Here is a 24,464-nt window from a genome sequence, read left to right as displayed (position 1 = left end):
ACAGAACGTCACCAGCAACGGCAGGAACCATCAGGACGGCTGCGGCAGGAGACCAGGAGGAGCCACCCAGAGACTTGTCGCCGAGTCAACAGGAGCAATAACATAGGAAACACCATGAGCAGATGGACCACAGGTATGCCAGAGGCAGTGCAACACCATACATGAAGGCCAGCAATGACAGCGATCGATCAATCCACATCGGTGAGAACAGGGTCGGAATGATCCCAACATGGATCTATGCCATTCCAACCAGGTGCTGTGGTTGATCCCGAAGCAAACACTGTATAAACGTCGGGACTCCATCAGGCAAAGATATCCCAACTGAGATATCCAGCCAACTACTGCTGTGCAACCAATGCTCACTATCAACCTGAAAGAAAAAGCAAAGATGATTAGTAGAGGGAGACTCCTCTCGCTCCGAGGGGAACTGACCTACGCAGTGAGAGGAGGCCCCTGAGAAGAGGTTGCCCGACTGCCCACGCCTTTCCCCTTCACGGTCTTCGCCCGACGAATGAGCGATGATGGCGAAGGAGAGAGATCTCACCCGAAGGAGAGATAAAAGAACCTACAGGGAAGGAGGGGAGGCCACAAAGGGTCCCGTGGAAGCAAAACTTACTGACAACACCTGCAACCTTCCACACACACAGCCCCCCGCAACTCTCCATAGCACAGGTAGCGAAAACAACACTCAGCTCAAGTAGAAAGGAAGTAGTCATGACCTTGTACACAGAGGGCGAGAGCCAAGAAGGGGAGCGAACTTGTTACATTCCAATCAATGAAAGGGAGCAAAGATATTACATCCCAATCTAATATATCCGAGCATACAGGGGAGCGCCTTCAGTATCTAAATAAAGGGCTACTGGAAGAGAAGCATTACCACTCCGTTACGCCTCCTCTAAATAAGCCCTTGGCTGTCAAACCCAAGACACAGACGCAGGGGAATGATGGCCTATGCAAGGCTATCACAAATCCTGGGTTTTTATATTAATAAATATCAAACATGTAATATATACACAAAAATACAGAAAGATCCCACAGGGATAATAAAGAGCTTAACGACAGTCAGGCAAAGAGATCCAAAAACATGTCTGCAACGCATGACGGCCAAAAGCATACTGGAAAGTTTACATCCAGGCAAGCGGGTATTCCCCCCTACCTGGAGGTAGTTACTGCCTAACCACCCAGTTCAAGAGTTTAATGGCCATGTCCAACTTCATCGTAAGTAATTCCTAATGTAAAGGACTCATGGTTTGTATATCGTGTCGGAACAATCTCATTTCATAGTAAAATTTCTCTCTGCAAGGAATTGTTAACTCCATCCTTGTAGGCTTTTTGGTTAGGTTTTTTTTCTCCCAAATCCAGATTGGTAAGTTAGGTGCATATCCTTTATAAGAGATTCACTATCAAAGCTGGAGAATTGATAAATCATCCCTTTATACCCATCTTTTTAATTAAATAGTTTTCTCAGATGCCAGGAATAACCCCTCTACAGTTTCCCATCCTATAGATTTTGTTGCAAGCCAAAAATAGTAAGGTAGCTCTCCCTAACTCCCCAGAACAGTTCTTTAGTATCTCTGGGATGCTGAGGATCAAGGATTCATTTCTTCTATCTCTTCTCAGTTTTTCTTCTGGTTTTGTGGCTGTAGTTGGACAAGTAATCTATATTTCACAAACTCTGTCTTTATATAATCTGCCATTTTTTCTACTCTATTTATCTCTGCCATTCACTCACCAAGGTTTTGAATGATTGTCTCACTTAAAGTTTTTCCTTCTTCAGTGTCACCTCCAGGAGTACTCACTGGAAGTGAGGTTCTTTATTGTGATTCCTTGACTATACTGACACAAAAATTGAACTTTATAACCTAATATACATCAGACAGCAAATTCTTTCTTTCATTAACCAAGCAAATCCGAATCAGTACCTAAGGTCCATGATGTTCGTGCGGTGGCCACTTCCACTAACTTTTTTCATTATATGAATTTTGATGAACTTAAGAAATATACGGGTTGGAAATCACCAAAAGTATTTAAACGCCACTATCTTAAGTCTTTAGAGGCCCTTAAATTTTCCACAGTTGCAGTGGGTGGTGTGGTCCCCCCTGGTCCAACTCAAGTTTAGTTTATGTGAATTTAATCCCTGACCCCCTGTCTCACCTGCTGGCCCTGCGTCTTCCATTGGGTCAGTTCTGCCCCTTAGCCTAGCCCATTTATTTCCACAATGCCTCATTGTCATTTATTTTGTTAGTTGGATTAATACCTAGTATTCAAAAATTTGTATCTGAGTACCTCAAAATTTTACTGTGTATTTATGAAATTTTTTACCTGTGTGCCTCTGAATCCTATTTTTGTGATAATGTTTGAATTGTCTGTATTAAAACACAGTGAAGTTTTCTTTAAATGTTTTATTTTAACTCCGTTTGTGTACTCTCTGAGGCAGGCCACCAAGCTCTCATATAGTTAATTCTCTGTTACTATTTCACTGGCTGACACAGGTCGACCCAGAAAAGGGATTTTGACAAAGGAAAAATCTATTTCTGAGGGAAGACCTGTGTCACCCAGTGACCCACCCCTCGTTTTTTCCCCCCGGGTGAAATACTCAGCTTGGTAGAGGCTAAATTTGGAATGACGTGTCAGTCTCGTGATGACGCCTACTTGGCGGTCGGGTGAGTATTCCAAGTTACAGGTTTGTAACGGCTCATCCAATTTGGGTCTTTGAGAATTGAGAAGTCTATTGGACGAAGGCCTGTGGAAGCGTAATAGCTCACCCCCAGTATATACCGACATCTGTATGAGATGTTCGAACTGGAGGTAGTAACTCCAGCATCCTACATAGCTTTTTTCTCTGGTATATATAGCAGTCTTAAACCTAGAAATGTGCTAATTGGAACCAATTTCACTGGGTGACACAGGTCTTCCCCCAGAAATAGATTTTTCCTTTGTCAAAATCCCTTTTCTAAACTACTAAGCTTACCTCATATGAGGCTATCAGTCGAGAAACATGCCAAGCGCCATCCTGGGTCAAAGTATATTTTAATTTAATTTATTATATTTTAAAAATGGCACTTGGCATGTTTCTCGACTGAAAAGCTCATATACCCTTGTATCTGTCTGAACGATAAGGGGATAAGTGTTCAATTTTTTATATCCATCTTAGATTCCTTTTAACAGATCATATAATTCCTACTCAACTAACCCTGTGAATATACTTTTTTTTTTTAATCTGGTTTTTCCATTCAATTCCAATAATTATAATGAAGGTTCTATCCTCTCAACTCTATATTTTCTTACAGCTCAAGTTTCAGAACACACACTACAGTATGACTGATCAAGAAGACCTGAGGATCCACCCTAGTAATACAGGATAGCGACTGCCATCATTCTCTTTCTCTGGGGGATTATTGTGTTTGGGTGATTTACTAACCATGAATGTGGATTATTTATAAGAAATGGGTTCGAATAATTATATTTTGCATTGTAAAATCATTAAAAACTTGTGAAAACTGCCAAAAAACCAATGAATAGATTAACCCTTAAACACCTACTGGACGTATCATACGTCGACTAAAATTGTCTGTTGGGTGCCAAGTGGACGTACCGTATGTCGACTACAAAAAATTTCAACCTTCGGTCAACTTTGACTCGACCGAAATGGTCGAAAAACACAATTGTAAGCTAAAACTCTTACATTCTAGTAATATTCAATCATTTACCTTCATTTTGCAACAAATTGGAAGTCTCTAGCACAATATTTCGATTTATGGTGAATTTTTGAAAAAAACTTTTTCCTTACGTCCGCGCGATAACTCGGCCGAACATCTCAGAAATTCTTTCGTCATGTTGTCATAATGTTTGCACCGTTTTATATTAGTCGTTACATAAAGTTTTATATATGAAAATGTGTGCAATTTCATGTAGAATACAACAGAAAATAACTCATGGTTGTAGCTTTTATCAGTTTTGAAATATTTTCATATAAATTACGATAAATAGAAAAAATTCGACTTTCGGTCAACTTTAACTCGACCGAAATGGTTGAAAACTGCAATTGTAAGCTAAAACACTTACAATCTAGTAATAGTCAATCAATTAGCTTCATTTTTCAACAAACGGGAAGTCTCTAGCACAATATTTCGATTTATGGTGAATTTTTGAAAAAACTTTTTTTACGTCCGCGCGTTACGAATTCATGCATCATATTGTGATAATATTTTCTCTGTGTTGCTTTGATTGTTTTACAATTTGTTATATACCAAAATCATTGCAATTTAGTGTACAATACAAAGAAAAAAAAATAATCTGTTAGCTTTAACCGTTTTGCTCACAGCGCGATTTGTATAAAATTATATATGAAAATTTTTTTTGCACTGTCATATATTTCAATATTTATATATGATAATGATATTTTTTTTCATTTCTGATGATTGCATACTAAACTTCAGGCAATGACAAAAAAAGTAGCCAGAAATGAACTCTTAATCTTAAAAACTAAGCGTGCTGTGATTTTTTGAAAAAAACTTTTTTCCGCTTTGGCGCTAACTCCCGAACGCCGCCAGCATACGGGAGACGTTTTTGTAAATAGAGGCTCGGCGTTTAAGGGTTAAGCAACATATCAAATACAAAGTATTGATCAAAGACACTGTTCTATGAAAAAATAAAAATTTTTTAATGCTTGTCAAGTACATTTGAGCTGTAAGTATTTAATCAGCAGTGGAATTCCAAACCTTTTTGACATACTGTAAAGTAAAGAGTAGCAGGTTATTGGGTCTTAGGTGCCATAAAATATAAGTTGATATTTATCAAGAATACTTACTGTACTTTCAAATGACAAGTGATGTGTGTTATAGACGTTAAAAGTAAAGAAGCAACATTATCAAATAAATTTGTTAAATTTCTAAACTGTATTTTAGTATGAGTAAAATACCTTAAATGCAGCAACTGCTTTTTAGCATAATGTTACACTTTACCTTGAAGACACAATAAAATAGACAGATTAGCAAACCCATAAAGTTATCTACATAACATACAGAAAAAAATCAATGAAATCACACAAATGAAAATATATCTTCCCTGACAGTAATGTAAATGTACATCAATTTCCATTCTTAACTATAAATTTTAAGAAACAGTCATAAGACTTCTTGTAAGATGACTGGCTACTTGAACCACTTAGCATCATTACCTACCTACCCGCTCTTAACAAGGAATCTGGTTCTGGTAGTACTGGATCCAATCATAAGCCTTTGTCCTCACATTCAAGCAGGAGTTGAGAATTATATTAAGCATATACTGAGCAGCCTCTTTCTCGGTGGCTTGTGGAGTGAAACGTGTCCTTAACTGGCGAATTGTTTGTCCTCGGAAACAGGGGAGGCCTGTGTCGAGCATCAGTGACACTAACGACACTATGGCTTCCCGATATGGTCTGAAGATGATGCAGCATGAAAAATAACACTTCTAAAGGTTCATGTCCTGAATGCCCTACTAAGTAAAGAGCTCATGAATGGGATCCTTTTAAGAAGCTCTGCAGCTTTTAATGTTGATATTAGAGCAAACTTACATTCAACAACAATACACAAAATGCTAGTTGTCACAGAACCTAACATTATGTGATAAAAAAAAACAAAGTAAGAGCACAATACAAATGTAAAATGGTCAGTAATTGTTAATATTACAAATACAAATAAACTGATACACCATCATTCCATTATTACACTCTTAGTAAAAATACAAATACTGTACAGTACTATACAATTTTGATGCATTAGAATAATTAAAACATAAAGTAAAGTTTTAAAACTGCATGGAAATGTTTCCTATGTTTGCTATGATTTATTACACAAATTATCCAGGAAAGGGTATGCTTCATTTCATTCTTTCATATCTTCAACAATGACTATATGTACAATTTTTGCTGCTGGATTTTCTCGAAATATTTGAAGCCTGCCTGTCTCTGTAATATTTATCTTCCATAACAATGTAAGATTTTATCATATCTCAACACTAACAAGGTAGTCAAATCTTAAAAGGAGCATGTGTACTGTAATAGGGAGCCTGGGAGCACTGAGAGAGAAGAACAAAATAACATTTTTATAATAAAATAAAGTTTTATATATACTTACCAAGTAATTACTTAGCTAAGAGTTTCTAACTCGATGGTAGCTTCAATTTTAAAATTCACAGTAGCGGTAGTCTTTTCTTTATGTAGGTGACTAACCCCGCCCACTTTCAGGGTGAGAGTGAGGAACAGCTTAGCCAAGAGCTTAGCTTTTGTTTATGCTCTAAAGTCCATGCGAGGGGATGAGGGTAGGCTCCATTTATAATTAATGGGTAAGTATATATAAAACTTTATTTTATTATAAAAACGTCATTTTTATATAAGTAACTTACCCAGTAATTACTAAGCTGAATCCACATTGAAGGAGCAGGGGAATCATGGACATCTTGTACTCCAAACATTAATAGTGGTAATGAAATGAGAACAGAATAAATAGGCTTAGCATTGAAACAACACTGTATTTGTTGTTCCTTATCTGGTGGGAAAGCTGAGCAGGTAGATACTGCCTCTGGTTGGTGCTCATCTCAACCGAGTAGCGGAGTGGTGGTATACCCAGGATTGCCTCTACTGAAGTGAGTGACTTTGTAGCGGAGGAGTACTCCGGTTGCTAACGAAGTATGAAGTAAACTTTGCAATGAAGGAGACATCTGATCATTAACAAAGCCAGAAATTATATGCCCCTGCCCAGGGAGCAGTACAATAAAAAACAAAACCAGAGAAATAATCACCTACACCACACATAAAAAAACACATACTGTATACTGTATAAATAAACCACCACCCTACAGAGAAAAAACTGGTGGGCACTCCAGGTACCTTGTATCCACTGGGCTCCCCATAAATCAACACTTTGCCAAGGCAAAGAGATAGAAAACACGAAAGTGCTGTTTCCTACGTTCCCTTCCCAAACACTATGCCAGCCACGGACAACGGTCCTAGGGTACTGCAGTCTTCGTAAGTCGTCTCCATGTCTCGCAAATAATGCATAGCAAAAACTGACCTACATTTCCAGATTGTAGTCTGTAAGATCGAAGCAAGAGAAAAATTATAATTAATAGCTACTGATCTAGCCACTGCTCTCAGGTTGTGCACTCTAACTTTTAGCACAGGTAGAACATTCTCTTCAATTTGAGCATATGCTTCGAGAATCAGGTCTCTTATGAAAAAGGATAGAGGTTCTTAGACGCCGGTCCTCCTTTATCTCCTGCGTTATTGGGAAAATGCACAAGTCTTGATTTATCTTTCGATCCCAACTGACTCTTAAAAAGAATTGCAGAGGCCTCATATGCAGCCTTCCCAACCTCACAAACCGTTTGATCACCAACAGAGTGCACAGCAGACTCGTCCATTGAATGGCTGAAAACTTCTGTAGGGAAAGAAAAGGACAACTTTCTTCTGATAGTCTTCTATTCTTCTGGGGGATGGAGAAGCCTGAAAATTCTGAGAGTCAATCATCATCCCCAAATAAAGAATCTGTTGAGGAGTCAGGTGGGATTTTTGAAGGTTCAACAGCAAACCTAGATCCTCTGTCAATACCAAAGACCTTTGAATGTCCTCCATGCACCTCTCTCCCGTGGGCGAACGAATCATTTACTTGTCCAGGTATAGGGAAATATTCACTCCCAGCAGATGAAGCCAGTTGGCTAATGGAGCGAGAACTTGGGTGAACACCTGTGGTGCTGTCGACAGGCCAAAACATAACGCTCAAAAATGGGATACTTGATTCCCAAAAACGAAACTCAGTTACTTCCTTGAGTCTTGCTGAATGGGAAAGAGGAAGTAAGCACCTCTCATATCGAGAGATATCATCCAGCCCCCTCGACGAATGGATGATAGGACAGACTGAACTGTTTCCATATGAAACTTCATTTTCCTTATGTAAAAGTTCAGTGCGCTCACATCAAGTACTGGTCTCCATCCTCCCGTGGCTTTTGGTAGTACAAAAAGCCTGTTGTAAAAGCCCTTGGACTCGATATTTTCCACCACTTTTTCTTGAGAAGAGATGACACTTCTTCCAAGAAGGCTAAATACTTTGTTGATCCTACGGAGTAAACTGCCAATTTGACGGGAGAGCTGGATAAGGGAGGCTTCTCTTTGAAGGGGATGGAATACCCTTCCCTTAATACTTCAATCACCCACTGATCTGCCCCTTTCATTCTCCAACTTTCTCAAAAAAGCTGGAGTCTGGCCCTCATGGGTGCATGAAAGACTGAAATCTCACTTGCAGGCTGTAGGTTTGGAGGAGGTTCTCTTGGCCGCATGCGGGGCAAAACATACATTTACTTACGCGGGGCGAAACATATATTTACTTACATTTCTCTCATAGTTCCTGAATCGAGATATGTATCTTCTTATCTCCATTTATTGTCCATTAACTCGTTTATCTACATACAGATGCTCATGGTCTTGACTGCGATCTCTGCCTGCCGCCTCTAAAGGGCTGAGGCTGAAGAGGAGATGATGACTTGGTAGGGACAGCGTTCCACTCTCTCGGATGCCTCGGAGATTGAGAGAAGGTCATGGGTTGACTTCATATGAAGGTGAGAAGCCACTTCCTCTACTGTTGCTTGCGGGAAAAGATGCGTACTATCCAAGGGCGAGAAGAGAAGAGCTGATTTATGCAAAGCAGTAATGCCCTTAGATACAAATGAGATCCAGAGTTCCCTCTTTTTAGAATCACCATAGCATAAAGGGAAGATAGTTCCGAAGAACTGTCTCTGACTGCTTTATTGGCACAGAAGAGAACACTCCTCCAATCAGTAGCAATATCCTAAGTAAGATCTGAATCTCTAATCTTCTTTGCCAAGGCCCCTATGGACCAATCCAGAAAACTAAAAATTTCAAACACTTTGCACATGTTCCTGAGTAAATAGTCAATCTCTAACGCAGAGAACAAAGTCTTTGCTCGAATCAATGAGACCAGAGAAGTCCCCCTGGGAGGAGGCAGCCACTCCCAAGGGGGAGTCTCTCCAGTTGCATATGATCGATATCTTCTGGCCGAGAGACGGGAAGGCGGAATACTAAAGCATGCCTTGCCCTGGCGTCTTTATCCCGAAAGCTTGTTATCCACTTCTCCCATAGCCTTCTTAGACGAAGATGATAAAACCACTTTAGAAGTCCAGACGAAACCCCAGGTAGGTCACTCATCATAAATGAGGAAGCCGGAGAAGAAGGAGCTGCCAGAGCGAAGAAATCTGGAAAATTATCCATTATATAATTCAGCAAGGCACATAAGCCAACGGAGTGGAGTCCTGTCCTAAATCTTCCTCTTCCAATGAGATCGGGGACAGAGGGATCTTCGGGCGCTACTGTGGAAGAAGAAGTCGACTTTTTAAGAATACCTAAAACATTGTCTAACTGCATCTGCAGCGGTGCCAAGGAAAGGTCCAAACTGGGAGTTGACAACAAAGAAGTTGAATGAGGAGGCGAAGAAAACAGGTGCTTTGATGAAGAAGTCAGCAATACAGGAGCTGGCGCCAAACAATCCGGGTGCTCAAACATGGGAGAATGAGTTGGTGCTGAATGGTTCTCCGGATGCCAAGCAGTGTGTGTCTGTGTGTGTGTGTGTGTGTGTGTGTGTGTGTGTGTGTGTGTGTGTGTGTGTGTGTGTGTGTGTGTGTGCGCTACTGGGTGCTTCTTCTCTTCTGGGTGCTCAGCTACTAGTGAACGCTTTGTTGCTACTAAGCACTTGGCTGTCAATGGGGCACTCAGCCGCCAATGAGCGCTCGGCTGCCAATGGGCACTCCTCAATTCCTAATGGGTGCTCGAAAGAGGAACGTGAATGATCACGAGAGAAGGTTCTTGACTGGCCACAGAACTAACGCATTTGCTGGACACTGACGATGGTCTGGGATATACTGGCTGAGAAAAATGTTCAGGACTGTCCCATTTGCTGCACAATGGCTGCGGACTACCAGACTGTTCCCTGAACCTCTTGCTGTATAACTGAAGGGACTGATCCCCGAGAGGCGTGCACCTTTTCAATGGACGAGATTCATCCGAGAATCTCCACTGGTGGGAAGGGCTAGAATCCCCCAAACTGGATGCACACTAGGCAAGCCTTTCCAGAAACTGCCTTTTGTCGACACCTGGGACGTCATGGGTGCGACTGAGGTGGCAACTATCCGTGGACAGACCCCACTAACTTCCCTTGGGCCTCCAGTATGCCTCCTCCCAGGGCTGGGGGAGTATGGCAGTGACCTTTGCCTAGGAGCGTCAGTGGGACGGGTAGCCACCTCCTCCACACACCCATCACTCGAATACTTTTCACTGAATTTGTCCATGTCATGGACACGCATCGAATCATCCAACTGTGCCACTGTATTAGCAAGAATATCAAACTTTTATCAGATTTTGATTCGAGATTGGCATAGTGATCAGGGTTGGGAGAGAGGGAACCGAGAGCAGAGATCAGTGGTACAGGAGGTGGGCTAGAAATAGGAGGAATCACTTTAGCAGGAGAAGGGAGAGAAGGAATATCGACCTCACTAGATTCCTGAGTCATGCCTTGAGTTGCTAATTTAACCTCAGCTCTAACAGCTGCTTTTCTCTTACGATTCCTTTCTAGCTTGGACAGGTGAGAGGTAAAGTCTTCCATTTTCTTTTGTCCCATTCACAGCATTCGTCACAAGTCAAGTCAGTTGAACAAATCTGTTCTCTTCATGTTGTACATAAAGTGTGCAATCTTAACATGCCTTGGTCATGTGAGTACTGCAGCCTCTGCTGCAATACCTAATACTCGATGCGCTAGAGTCTGTCATAGTCACTAGCTAACAGTCAAAATAAGTAAATCTCCTGAGAGAACAATAGTCAAAATCAGGAAAAAAAATATACTGCCAATTAAGCAATACAAATCCGAAGGTTACCAAGCCAAAAATACTTCACCAAAAGGTACGAATCTCAAGCCGAAAACCAAAATCGAGCTGCTTTCTTAACACTGTGTTGCTGTTAAGCCGGCAGAAACAAAAGTGAAGCTCTTGGCTAAGTTGTTCCTCACTCTCAGCCCAAACGCGGACAGGTTAGTCACCTACATAAACAAAAGACTATCGCTACCGCAAATTTCCTAACTGAAGTTGCTGTCGAGTTAGAAACTCTTAGCTAAGTAATTACTGGGTAAGTTACTTATATAAAAGTGGCAGTTTCAAGTAGCAATATGAGGCATTAAGCAGTTATGTGTTTTGGCATGACAGCAAATGGCTGATGCATTAATAAAGCTATTTAGCATAAACCGTTTAAAATGATAAACATTATTGACTTTTGTGATGATTACTGACAATATGTTTACTCAAGTACAAAAGCACTAGTATGTGAAGTGAAAAAATAAAATCCCTAAGGTTCAAAACAAGGTGTATCATGTTTTAATATAAAAAAGATGTTACCAGAGATTATGAAAGAATAATTGGGAAGTTCTTTAATTCATTAGATGAAATGTTGAATAAATGACTGATACACTGAATAAGGAATACTGCTCTTGAAAAATTCAAGAAAGGTAGAGTTTACTCCCAACTGTATCTAAATTAAACATGCCATCACTACTGCATCTGATAAGGACATGTTGGAAGATAGGACCACCTCTTGCTTGGTTTCACTAGCATGATAGAGTAAATAATCTAAATACTGTTAAACAATTTGAAACAATGATAATGAGAGATTTAACATACACTGACACAATTGCTGGAACAGCTGTAGTTTTTTGCTTACTCATCCTTTTTTTAAATTTGGACTCATCACAAATGACAACTGAAGCACCACATCAAAGTAGTTGTACCAGGACTGACAAACAGAAATATAGCTGCAAAGTTTAAAAATAATTTTGAGTAGCCTACTGCTTCTTTTGTCTTGTTTTTGCAGTATTTTTCATATCATTAATATGCTACTTGGGATTCCACTTACTCTGCCTTGCTATTGAAGTAATTGGGGATTCGACAGGCTACCTTTTTAGACATGATGCATGTTGTAAATATATCTCTTCAACTGAATCACAGGAGCAAAGTAAACATTAGTTCAGGTGAGAAATTATGTGGAATTGTTGTATTGTAATTAGTAGTGGGATATCTTGAAAGCTCAAATGTAGGCTACACCATACCATCTTTGTTACTCATCAGATTATGCTGCTTATGAGATGGCCACACCCAAAAAGCATCTGGTAAGTTTCAGGGCTACTGCATCATTGGAAAAATTATAAAAAGCAAGTGCTGATACCTTTGTTCACCCACCAGTTTCATTACCACTAATGCTCATCCCCCTTTGCCGCAACCTTATGGGTATAAGTGTGGCACTTTCTACATAAACTGTTTCCACCATATGCCACTTCTTTTCCAATTTCATACATGCAAGTCACCACTATAATCAATAGATTTGGTGATTTTTGGGATTCTCACTCAATCCTATGAAATAAATAGCAAGTAAATGGAAAACATTATGTTACAACTTCTTCCAAGGGATGCATCAAGTAGGATACACAAATTCTGAAAACTTAACATTACTGCCAGGTAAATAACTATGTTCTCAATGATATTATACTACAGTATATACATCCCAATGTAAATAAATTGCAACGCAAATATGAATTCACTTCCAAAGTAACTGATTTACTGTGCTCATTCCAAACAAAAATCTAGGATGCTGATGTTTATAAAAAAAAATTACTTGTTGAAGCATACTCCATCTGGATATTACATATTAATTTTGTGAAGTAACTTAACAAGATCAGTGAGTTGCATTTACAGACTTATGTGGCTTGTCTGAAGAATCTGTTCTTAGATGAGAGGTGAAAACTGAAGTAAAGTTACAGAAGTTGGACAGCTACACAGGAAGAAACTGAAGGGAATGAATGAAAAGTAAAAGATAAAAAGCAATGCAGCTGAAGAGACAGTGCAAAGAACCTTGAGTACCCTCTAAAGTGAACTGTGCAAATCTCACTGTAGGCAGTACCTCCATACACAATCTACCTAGATATGTAATGGTCTTGTTACCGTAGAATCTTTACAAAGACATAGATGAAATGATATCCAAGCAAAATTATAATGTCAAAGCAGGCAAAAACAGTATTCATTTAAAGTTTGATTTTCAAAGCAACACTCACCTTACAGCCAGATATCCCTTGATGCATAGCTCAACAAACCACCTGAATGGGGCTGCTTCAACCTTTCCACCCATAATCATGACCATCTCTTGAGTCAGCTTGATATCAGGCTCAAAGCCAAGATTCCCACCAGGTGAACTCTCAAACATGAATCCAAAGTCTAGAAGGAAATTTTGGTTATGTTCAAATTAATAACATAAGCTGTCTGATGAACAGTTCTTTGACAATACTGTATGGAATAAAATATATATTTATAAAATTTATAATGTATTTCTTGAAATTTTTACTATAAAGCATTTTACTTATTATTATTATTACAGATAAAGATAAATACTTGACAAACATTCATGCCCCAGTTGATATCATATCACACATATTAAGTGATATATGTATTCTATTTGCTTCTTGTTAAATACATATTTCTACAGATGACTTATTTACAAAATACTGCTCTTACCTTTAAGATAGCTCATCCCGTCATCTTTAAAGTATCCTTGTGATATGATTTTCAGTCCAACGACCTGTTTGTATATCTTCTAACCTTTGATCTTACCCTGGTCTCTTGTATACCTCCACTGTGTGGAGATTTTCAGTAATCCTCTCACAGCCCTAAGATGTCATTCCCAGTTTGACCTTTTGACGAGAATAGGCCTGACTCTTGTAGAAATAATTTGTTGTTTATGTTATCTAGACTGCCAAATGTTTTGTTTATACATGCCCCTTAGATTGCTCTGCATTTTTTTTTATTATTTTCGTATATTAATCTGCTCTCTTTGATATTCATCCCATGATTTCTATCCTAACAATGTATAGCTCATACACTTTCTTTCTTGTTTGTTTTCTGTTATTATGTGTTCCTTTTACAAAGATCCCAGTCTCCCTAAATAGAAAAAGTCACATCCCACACAAATATAAATAATCCAGAGCACTTTTCTTCTTTATTATTGTTGCTTTAATTCATATTCATCCTAACCACACTTTTAAAATGAAGGGTGATATCATAACATTTTCTAATTTGCTGGTGGTTTCCTTGACTTTTCCATGACGCAGCATTTTTCATATGGATTTACCCTCTTCTTTTCATTTTTCTTTATGCTAACAGAGAAAATTCCTCTAGCTTTCATTGATACCATCTTCTATGAACCCTTCTGGGTTTGCAAGCTTCTTGAAACTAATTTGGGTGTGTTTAAATTCTTCCTCTGTGTATTATTATTGAATATTCTGAAAGCTCTAAAAAATAAACTCACTAGTTCATCTTTCTTTCCATATTCACTCTGGTATGAAAAAGTGGACATATGCATCTATTTGTGGGCTTCTCCTATATACTTTAGCTTTAAATCAATCCATATTTTGTTTCACCTAACATCGATAATGCTGATCCATAGCTATTTCCAAATGTGAATATTATCAATGGTTCAACATATTTCTTTTTTCATGCATTATATCTAACACATTTTATCTATACATCTTTTACATAATGCTACTTAACATCTTTCTGTGTTAATGGTAGGTAGTAACATTGCTCCATATTTTAATTATGGTGATAAGAGATGCAGACAGATGTTCAGAGTGGCTGTGGGTTCCTCATTATCCCTCACACTTGTTTACTGATAGATTTTGTTTATTGGCATTATTTTTTTTTTTTTTGGTGGCAAGGCATTATCAAGTAACCTTTTGTTTGATGTTTTACAATTTTCATTTGTGGTCCCTTGTTTTTATATCATGTTCTTTGGGTTCACTGGTTGTACTGACTAGCTGCCATTTTGTTAATGAACTTTCTAGATGGGTCATTAAAATTTCTTCATTTTAGCTCTAGTTTGGCTTCTTTTACAGTCATTCCTATTCTTTCTTTTAGCAATTTTAATTCTATATTGTATATATAATCTAAACATTTCTTACATTTTGCTTCATGATTTTGAACAGTTTATGCATTTTAGTGTTCCACAGTTCCTTGTAGTAGTTGTACAGTCTTTGAGTCGATATTTTAAAAATGTTTTTGCATGGGAAATGTTTGGGTACATGCATTGTAATTCTGTGTTTTGTTACGTATGTCCGTCAAACTTTATTTGTGCTATCTTCAAGAATGTTTCTTTGTTGTTTTCTATTTTGGATCATATAGATTTCTGTCTTGCCTTCATATACATATCTTGGTAAAAAGTACACTTCCTTGACTACAGTTCATCATGTCATATTTGGTAACTGTGATGTCTACATTATTTTAGTAATTACCTTGTTTCCTGGTGTCAAAAAATGCTATTTTCTCTGTTATAAGTCATGGAACTTTAGTGTGTCCTAAAGCCAAGGGTAATGCTTCCTATAAGCCTAAGCTGACCCAAGAGTAAGGTTATCTTCCTACTTAGTGCACAGAACTCCTGATATGACCTCTGAATGATGAATATAAATTATACTGTACTTAGTTAAAACAATAAATAAACAAAAGTATCATAAAGAATTAAAAAATATAAACACGTAGTCCTAAAGCTTCATTCCCATCTCGGTAAATCATACTAAGGCAAGACTTTTGTAATCAAACATTTTCTTGTCATCCTTGTGCATTACTTTGACAAATGGTAACAATATGCAAAATAGTTTCAGGTTTTGAAAATACTGTAAAAATGTTTTTACTTATTTGCAATATATGTATGAATTTTAATGTTCATTTTTATTTTGTTCTATTAAGATGTGATGTTCGTGCAGTGTTTTTACCAAGTGTAACTGTGCAGTACAATGTTATTCTGTATTTCTAACATTTTCCATTGTGATGTTTAGATTTCCTTTATCTGAGATAATAAAAAATGCTCAATAAGCCTACATCCATACTATCAAAATCTTGAAATACTGCACCATTCTGATTACTATATTGAGGTGGTTTCTCCCAATCACTCATTTTCTTTTGTCTAAATTACATTTCTTGGGATAGATATCTCATTAGTAAATAATTTTCTAGTCTTATGGGTGATATTCTTTGGTCCATTTTAATCACACAGAATCTTGACCAATAATTGGTCCCGAAGAGTAAGTGAAAGTGACTCAAGGTTGGGCTGTCACCTCATATCTTCTCTGATTCCTTTTCAGGTTCCAATAGAGGTCTAAAGCTGTAAATGAGACTCTATTACTTTCGAGGGAAGAGTCTGTACAAACTCTTATAGTGGTGTCAAGGGATCATCTAAAGGTCTAGGGATACTTAAAATCTTTGGGGGACTATTCATGTGATTATTACAATGGAGAACATTGATAAATAAAAGACCATCTTAAAAAACAGACACCATTAGTCTTTCATGGAGTTCATTCCTCACCAATAACACCAGTAAGAGTAAGAATAAGAGCTGACACCAAAACATCCACTCCTACCCTACCCCAAAAGGGATGGCATCAACATGATTAGAGTGGCTCAAGTATAGGCCAAATCTGGTTGATGGGACTGACAACATAACAAATATAATCTTTCCCACTCTAATAATTTTGGTGGGAGGCTGGACAGAACACAGAGCATCTTATCATTGACACCGACCCACTCCTGGAGTCCATGACCATTTCTAAACAGTAGTCCAAACCCTGATATATCAACATGACTAGGATATTGATACCTCTCAGGTCAAAACATCACTGGGTGGTTGACAAGACCACCACAGCTCCTATAATTGGCTTGGAAAATGAACTGCAATAATCACTAATCAAGACAGTGAAGTGAAAGTTATAGTGGCTGGACAGTAAGATGGAAGAAAGCTGATAAAATCTAAAAGAACTTGAGGTAATACTGAGAAACAGAGAGAATGTCTTAGGGAGACATTTAAATCTGAACCAGAGGAAAAGTGATTCCCCAGTCAGATAGCCGTCTCCCTCATTACATGATTTCAACACAGAATATATTTCATAATTAAGCCATATGACTTCAAGAATACATTCTTTCATTGAGAGGATGCAGCTCAAATAACGTCAACAACTAATTAGCTTTAAAAAAGTGAGAACTACTAGATCTGGATAAAAAGTCAAACTGGGTATCACATCGTCAAGACCACAGAAAAAAATTACTGAAAATCCCCACTGAAAGAAAGCAAAGGATTAGCAAGGATCCCATGGAGGTATGCAACAGAACATGGAAAAGGGCCAGAAGAAATATAAACAGGCGGTCATCACACTGAAAAACTCTATCACAAGGACAGTGATGATAACAGCAGGAGCTTTTGTAAACTAAGAGCAGTATTTTTATAATTTTTCATCTGTAAATGAGCATATAACATGAACATAGAAACAAATTTTACTTGGTAAGTTTCTCCTTTATTATTACTATTATTATTATTATTATTATTATTATTATTATTATTATTATTATTATAAATGTGAGCAAACATTTGTTTGGAACGAGAAAAAATTAAAATTCTTAAATGTGATGCAAAACAATTATAAATGAAATGTACTTATGAAAAAGACAACAAAACAGACAAAAAATCCCTGAAATAAAAGGAAGTCACTATTCTGCTCTGAAATATACTGAGGAACACTGAATGGTGCTTGGCTTTGCCACCTGAGCATCTTACCTATATGGATAATGTGCCCATCTGTGTCCAACATAATGTTGCCATTGTGTCGGTCCTTAATCTGAAGTAAGAACCCAACTAATGAGTATGCAGCCATTGACTTCACAAAATTTGTTCTGGCTTGCTGGAACTTATGAGAATTTTCATCCCCATAAAGACTGAGGAAGTATTCGTACATTCCAGTATCTGTGCTTCTTCCAAGCTGATCACGAGACTTGGCATTTGGAACACATTCAATCACACCACACTGAAAAGATAAATAAGTATTATGAGGAACATATTCAATCACACCACACTGAAAAGATAAATAAGTATTATGAGAAAGAAGAAAAAACAGTTGGTAAGAAGAGCAGTAGATATGGCAGCAACAGGCAAGAGACAAGTAAGATGGCCCAGATAACCATGGATAAAGGGCATAGATGAAGATTTGGACACAATAGGAATTCAAGAAGAAAGTGCAATGGAAAGAAGAAAAAGACAAGAAGTCACATGTTGAAACTAGCGAATGGATAACCTGATGTAAAACCTTAATGATGATGAACTCTAAATTCCCTCCTCTCTTTTGCCATCTTTTTCCATTCATCAGCAACTATAACTAGCGGAAACTATAAGAATGTTCAAAGGTTTTCCCATGCTACTCATAAGGGAAAATAGCCAATGCAAAACCTAATTTTCTAAAACAAAATCAATTTTCTCACAAACCCATATGCAGTCAACATATGTGGTCTTTTAATGTCCCAGACCATGCAGTTTTTTGTCTAAAAGGCATAAGAACGTCAGTAGCCCTAAACATGCACTATGAACCCACAGGTCCATAACAACCACTACCTCCCTTTTCATGTCTACTGGATCTTAGCTGCATGCAAAAGAGGGGTTTTGAGGATAGAACTTACGTGAGTGTTGGGTTTATATGAACAAATTATTTTTGTTTCTTTAAAACTGGAACTATTTTACCAGAAATCCATCACTCACATACACTCTAGATCACAATATAGGTCAGAAGGTCTCAGCTGTTGAGTATCCCACAGCTGCTGAAGGTAGTATTTTAGATCTGGGACAAACCCTGCACATAAAAACAAGTTTCAATGGATACATGAACCTACACTTTCACAGATGGAAAGTACTCAGTGCAAAGCACTCTGTGGCTGCCTACTGACTTAAATCAAAGACAAAAATCTAACGGTAGGCCTCTGAGTAACCTGTGAACTGAGTTGGGTTAGCTCTCCCATTTTGTTCTCACCCATCTTGGCATGTGGTTGTCACTGACCTTCCTCTCGCACTGGTTGAGATTTCTTCTTGGGTAACTGGTTGAGGTTTCTTTGTGGGTGTGTCATCGTTTCGTGCCCCTTGTTTTTGCTGCAGTGTCTTGCCCTTCCAGTGCCTTAACCTCTTCCTGCAGCCCTGAACCTTAGATCTGTGCAGTGTATAGTTGTTTTTGTGCTGAAGGGAGGCATTTCAGTGCTTTTTTCTTGGTGTGACCCAGCCATGTGGGCAATCTCTTTTGTGTGACATACCGCACTGTGTAGTGTCCACATGTGTTTTGTCGCCCCTTTCTGTGTTTTTCTTATAGCTACAATGGAGGTTTCAAAACCTAATTTCCATTTTTGTGCAGGAAAGGGCAAGCCCTATAGTAAATTTGTCTCTGATTGTGGTAGTACACATGTTACCTTTAAGACAAGTGGAATTCATTTGCCATCTTATGAATGATAAAAATTGAGAAAAAATTAAAGAAGAGGTGTGAAATATGAGGAAGAAGGAGAAAAGTTTCCTATCTCCTCAGATAAAACAGGCAATATTTGTCCACACTGCTGATACTAGTCCAAGGAAAAAGTGTCCAACCATCTATAAGTCACAACCTTCAAGTAAAACCTAGCACTGCACCTCCCCCTATTATACTCAAAGGATTTCAGTCAAATTGGATACAAAGGTACAGATGCACATTAATGAAGATCATTTGTCTGCCAGTGTGTACCAAACTTATTTTAACACTGCAGTTCCTCCTATACAAATGAAGAGATTCAGTCACTGGTAGAAAGGTATACTACATATCATGCACAGATATGTATGAAGAGAGACTGTTAATGTGTCTGTCAGTGTGTCAGTTACATTTACCTTGTCACTGCAGTTCTTCTTATACAGTTGAAGGGACTCAAGTCAAACTAGGTATAAGAGCAGACCATCATGTATAGATGTGCATAAAGAAAGAAAGTTCATCATTTGTCAGCCACCTTTGTCATCCTAACTCTTCAATTTAGTTGAAACGATTTCAGTCAAACTTGGTCCTCAGTAGACAATGATGCAAATAAGTGCAAGAGGGGAGATTGTTCATCTGTTGATCTCAGTAACTATTAGGCTTACGTGTCATCGTAACTCCGGTGCACAAAACTTTTTGTAGTTTACACTAGGAGTGCTGAAACTTACATGTGGGGGTCTTTTCTCCCCAAATAGGAGTCAGTAAGCCTCCTTGATGAGGTTCAAGACCCATGGATGGTGGCTCCCTCTTGACATGATCTCCAGATTTTCTGGAAACAAGACCCATTGGTAGAAGAAATGGGGGGCTGGGAGGGGAGGGAATCAGTCTCATCTATTTATGCCTCCTTTTGCATCTGGCTTCTTACTGGAATGGCATCCTCTTATCCACTGAAAGGACAACTGTTGCCTCTGTTTTGGGACAGATATGAATGCACAGAAGGATGAGCCCTCTTATATGAAGTACTGGGGGTTCGCTTCCTACTCCTCAGATTAAGGGACTGACCTGGCCACTAGTAATGTTTACTCACTGGTGATCCTGCTCTTCTTGGCTGGTGTCTGATACTGACATCTATTCAGGGTGGTGACTCTTCACAAATTCCACATTGCTGTTCAATCACTGTATAGTTTAGCTTTCTGGAAAATTCTGCCATCAAAAAGTTTCCTCAGGTGAGAAGAAAACACATCTGAACATATCCAAAAATCCTTTCTCCATGTAATGTTACTGCCAAGAGGATGATACATCAAGAGGATGTTCTTTGGTGTCTTAGATTATGTCTGTCATCAAGATGTGAAAAAATTTGAACTCAAAAACAAGAAAAAATGAGGAAACACTCAGGACCTGATACCTGAAAAAAACATTAAGAAAAATCCTTTCTCCATGTTCCCCAAATATTCTGTTGTTTTTGATAATGTTAAAATTAGAAAATTGTTCATTTGCTCAACAGAAAGAGGAGAAATGATATGAAATCATGTACAGTAAGAACTGACAGCCAGCAGAAGGAAGTTACCATCCTCTTAGATGTTCTTTGGTGTCTTAGACCTTTCTATTAAAGCAAGCTGATTTGCAACAGGACGTTTGCAGAGATGTCCCAACTCCAAAAACCCACTTCTGTCAACTAGCCATGGACAGAAATTGCTGAAGATGTGAAAAAAATTTGAACCCAAAAAACAAGAAAAAAATGAGGAAACACTCCAAGTCAAAGAACTGATACCTGAATAGAAAAAAAATTTCTTCAGTCACTTGTCAAAACTAAAGTGCATACAACAAAATGTGTGCACAGGAGAATACAAAAAATTCATGCTTTTTAGCTGAAAAATATTTTCATATAAAGTTATCACTGGAACTTACAAAAAAACGTAAGATACTTTACATTCTAGTAACAACAATAGCCAAATATTCTGTTGCTGGCAAAAACTCCGCTAAAAATCCTAGCATTTCTTGAGTCACCTTGTCGTAATTTTTTTCGCCATTTTATATTATTCGTTACATAAAGTGTTATACATCAAAATGTGCACAATTTCATGTAGAATACAACAAAAAAATAAAACATGCTTTAGTTTTACTTTTTTGAAATATTTTCATAATATAAATAGAAAAAATCAACCTTCGGAAATGGTAAAAATGCAATTGTTACTCTAGTAATATTCAGCACCTCAATTTGAAACAATTGGAAACCCTGATTAAAATTAGAAAAATTGTTCATTTGCTCAACAGAAAAAGATAAGTAGAAATGAGTATGGTTTGAGAGCTTAATTTGTATACAATTATATACGAGTTTTTTTTTTTCGCTGTCATAATTCCAATATTTATATATGAACATCCTGAAGGGAAATTAACTTCAGCACCTGAACTCTTAATCTTAAAAACTAAGCGTGCTGTGGTTTTTTGAAAAATTTTTTCCCGCTAGCTTAACGCAGTCTGCTAAAAAGCTTGACCGAAATGCTAGCTACAATCGTAAGCCAAAATAGCGTTGACACAGTCCTGCAGACTGCTTAAAGTTGACACAGTCCTGCAGACTTAAATAATAAGTAGGTGGTTGCTGTGAACCCATAGACTGAAGTGGCACATATGAGGGAGTACTAATATTCCACCTCTTTCTTCTACACAGAAGACTGCATGGTTTGAGAAATTCAAAGACCAGGACTGTGGGCTGTGTATCAATGATGTGTTTTTGGCAAAACAAATTTCTTTCATGAATAATTAACAGGTACTTCCAAGGTATTAGTTTTTGTTCCTTATATACCCTTTTCCACCAAATATTTAATGGAACTAAGAGTAAACAAGAACTGAATATATTATCTATTCATGTAGAGTTTGTGGTAAAAAAATATAACTATCTTTAAAGCATAATTAACTGACCTACATTACATCATACACTGAAATTAACTTCTCTTGCCAGAGCACCTTTCTCTACTTACCCCTGGTGATGTAGCAACAACACGATAGGGGAAGAGGAACAGGTCTAGGCCAACAGTTTGGAAAATGTTCTTGAAGATTGTGATCACCTGTAGAGCCAACATATCCTGCCGCACATCATCGCCCACCTACAGCAAATAAGAGGAATGGGTAGTCATAAATTTTGTCAAGCACAATAAAATATTCCATAATAAAATATCTCATAAAAAATCTGGTCATTTTATATAATAAAGATGCTGCACTGATATGCAACACATTACTACTTACAGCTGGGTATGGATTATATTTAAAGAAAAATTTAACCCTTATAGGACAGTACTTACTGAAACATGTACATCAAATAGCATGTATAATACTGATATATGTTCTTGATCATATTTTTAGACACCTAGAATTTTCCAATTTTGCAAATTTACCATATACCATTAAAAGGTAATGCTTTGAGCTTCCTCATATTATTAGAAACACCTACTTAAAAACAAATGGGTGAACATAAAATGGTGATAAAATCTATGAGCATTCTGCAAATAAAAAATAAATGTTTACTGTATACTTGATATACATATGTATATAAATAAAGTATACTGTATATATTTTATCTTTTTTATTGCTAATTTAGTCTTAAACATCCTGAATTAAAAGAAACACAAATATTCAAATAATTCAGCTGCATACAAAATGTATTATGTACCCTAACACTGGCTACTCACTAAAACATCTGTCAAAATGTTATAGCATATCAACTGTCTTAATAAAATAGGTTAATATTTTCACCTAAAATTTACTCATGCACTACTTTGCCAATATCTTTTTCTTACTATACACAAAACATTCCTGAATCATGGAGAGCAGATATATTATTACACTGATAAATAATGTAAAATGGCTCTTGCATTTACTGACGCATTTGCAAAAAACTTTCGATAATGCAATCATCTCGGTATACACACTTTCTACTGAGTTACACCTATACAGTTCAACCCATAAGATATGCAACCTTTTACCATGGCTTTCAAAGCAATAACTGAAACTAATGCTTTCACTGGTTGCTATTCTGTGAGATGGAATATGTCAACCACTGATAAGGCAGTATTCTATTGGCACAGCCAAGCCAACAAAGTTTCTCAAATACACAGCAGGGTGTCAGTTTTGGAAAAGGCCATGAGCATGACTTTTATAAGGTTAAAGGACGACAAAATTTATAGAAAAGCGATGTCCTACCTTGAAAATGGCTGCTTGCCAGACTAGAGGACCAATGTTTGCACTAACTTCTTGACCTGAACTTACAGCCATTCCTTGCTTCTCCAACTCTTTAATTCCACAGCGACGGACCTGGAATCTTGCTAGATATGGGGCTTTGGCAGCGCTAAAAAGAAAAATCAATAGCTTTCTTAAGCAATGAAAATTACCTTGTATTTACTTGTTTGCTGTATAATCTTTGTTCCAAAAATGGTAATGTTAAAATTAACTACTACTCTGATTTAAGAAAAAACAGCACATACTGTATACAAAATCTTACAGCAAATACAAATGATGCACCTGAGAGATGAAATACTGTAATGCCAAGATTCATAACAACCTTCTCACCTTTGCATTGGTGTGCCACTCTTACGATCAATATCAACAATGACAGCCTCTGGGTTGGAAGGTAAATAACAACCAGGTTGCACTTCTATATCTCTCAGAGCATCAAGGCAAGCTTTCTTCCTCTCTGGACCTACAGGCAAAATAATTCATAATTAAAAAGAAAACATAATACTTTAACAACCTATCTGTGCGCTGCATGTAAATTCCACACATCAGTCCACAAGTCCAAGAAAAGGATCACATGGTTCAGGCAGGTTAGTGCATATGTCCACAGTGTCTCAGGCCTTCAGTAATTAATTAAATCATCATTCGAGCAGTCTGATCCAGCTGTGACAGGGCTGTGGGGTTCACAAGGGTGGTATTTCAATTAAAGTAATGGGTTTGTAATGAAAAAGTAAATCTTGTTTTGAATAAATTATTCTTGTTTCATCACAAAATCATTTTATACATAACATACAACATATATATGGAGATGCAACATGTTTAGATAATCAATGAAAATGAAAAACACTTAAATTCTGCTAACATTCTAAA

The 24,464-nt window shown here is 37.6% G+C and overlaps 1 protein-coding gene across 5 annotated transcripts in view; it reads right to left on the bottom strand.

Moving 5' to 3' along the window:
- The window catches only part of Pi4KIIIalpha (phosphatidylinositol 4-kinase III alpha), a 195,716-nt gene that overhangs the window by 18,255 nt on the left and 152,997 nt on the right, over positions 1-24,464 (bottom strand). For 2 of the 5 annotated variants that reach the window (XM_067114211.1, XM_067114214.1), the window contains 6 exons: positions 23,931-24,060; positions 23,565-23,709; positions 22,346-22,471; positions 17,675-17,921; positions 13,137-13,296; positions 5,188-5,419 (listed from right to left, as the gene is read on the bottom strand). In XM_067114211.1, the coding sequence (XP_066970312.1) occupies positions 5,194-5,419; positions 13,137-13,296; positions 17,675-17,921; positions 22,346-22,471; positions 23,565-23,709; positions 23,931-24,060 (1,034 nt within the window). In that variant the 3' untranslated portion in view covers positions 5,188-5,193. Of the gene's footprint in view, positions 1-5,183; positions 5,420-13,136; positions 13,297-17,674; positions 17,922-22,345; positions 22,472-23,564; positions 23,710-23,930; positions 24,061-24,464 lie in introns of all 5 variants that reach the window. The other 3 variants (XM_067114215.1, XM_067114212.1, XM_067114213.1) reach the window with 2 other exon arrangements.

The sequence above is a fragment of the Macrobrachium rosenbergii genome, chromosome 13 (genome assembly GCF_040412425.1).
Source record: "Macrobrachium rosenbergii isolate ZJJX-2024 chromosome 13, ASM4041242v1, whole genome shotgun sequence".
NCBI lineage: Eukaryota > Metazoa > Arthropoda > Malacostraca > Decapoda > Palaemonidae > Macrobrachium > Macrobrachium rosenbergii.
Note: the sequence above shows the minus strand (reverse complement) of the source record. Positions and strands in the feature narration are given on the sequence as shown.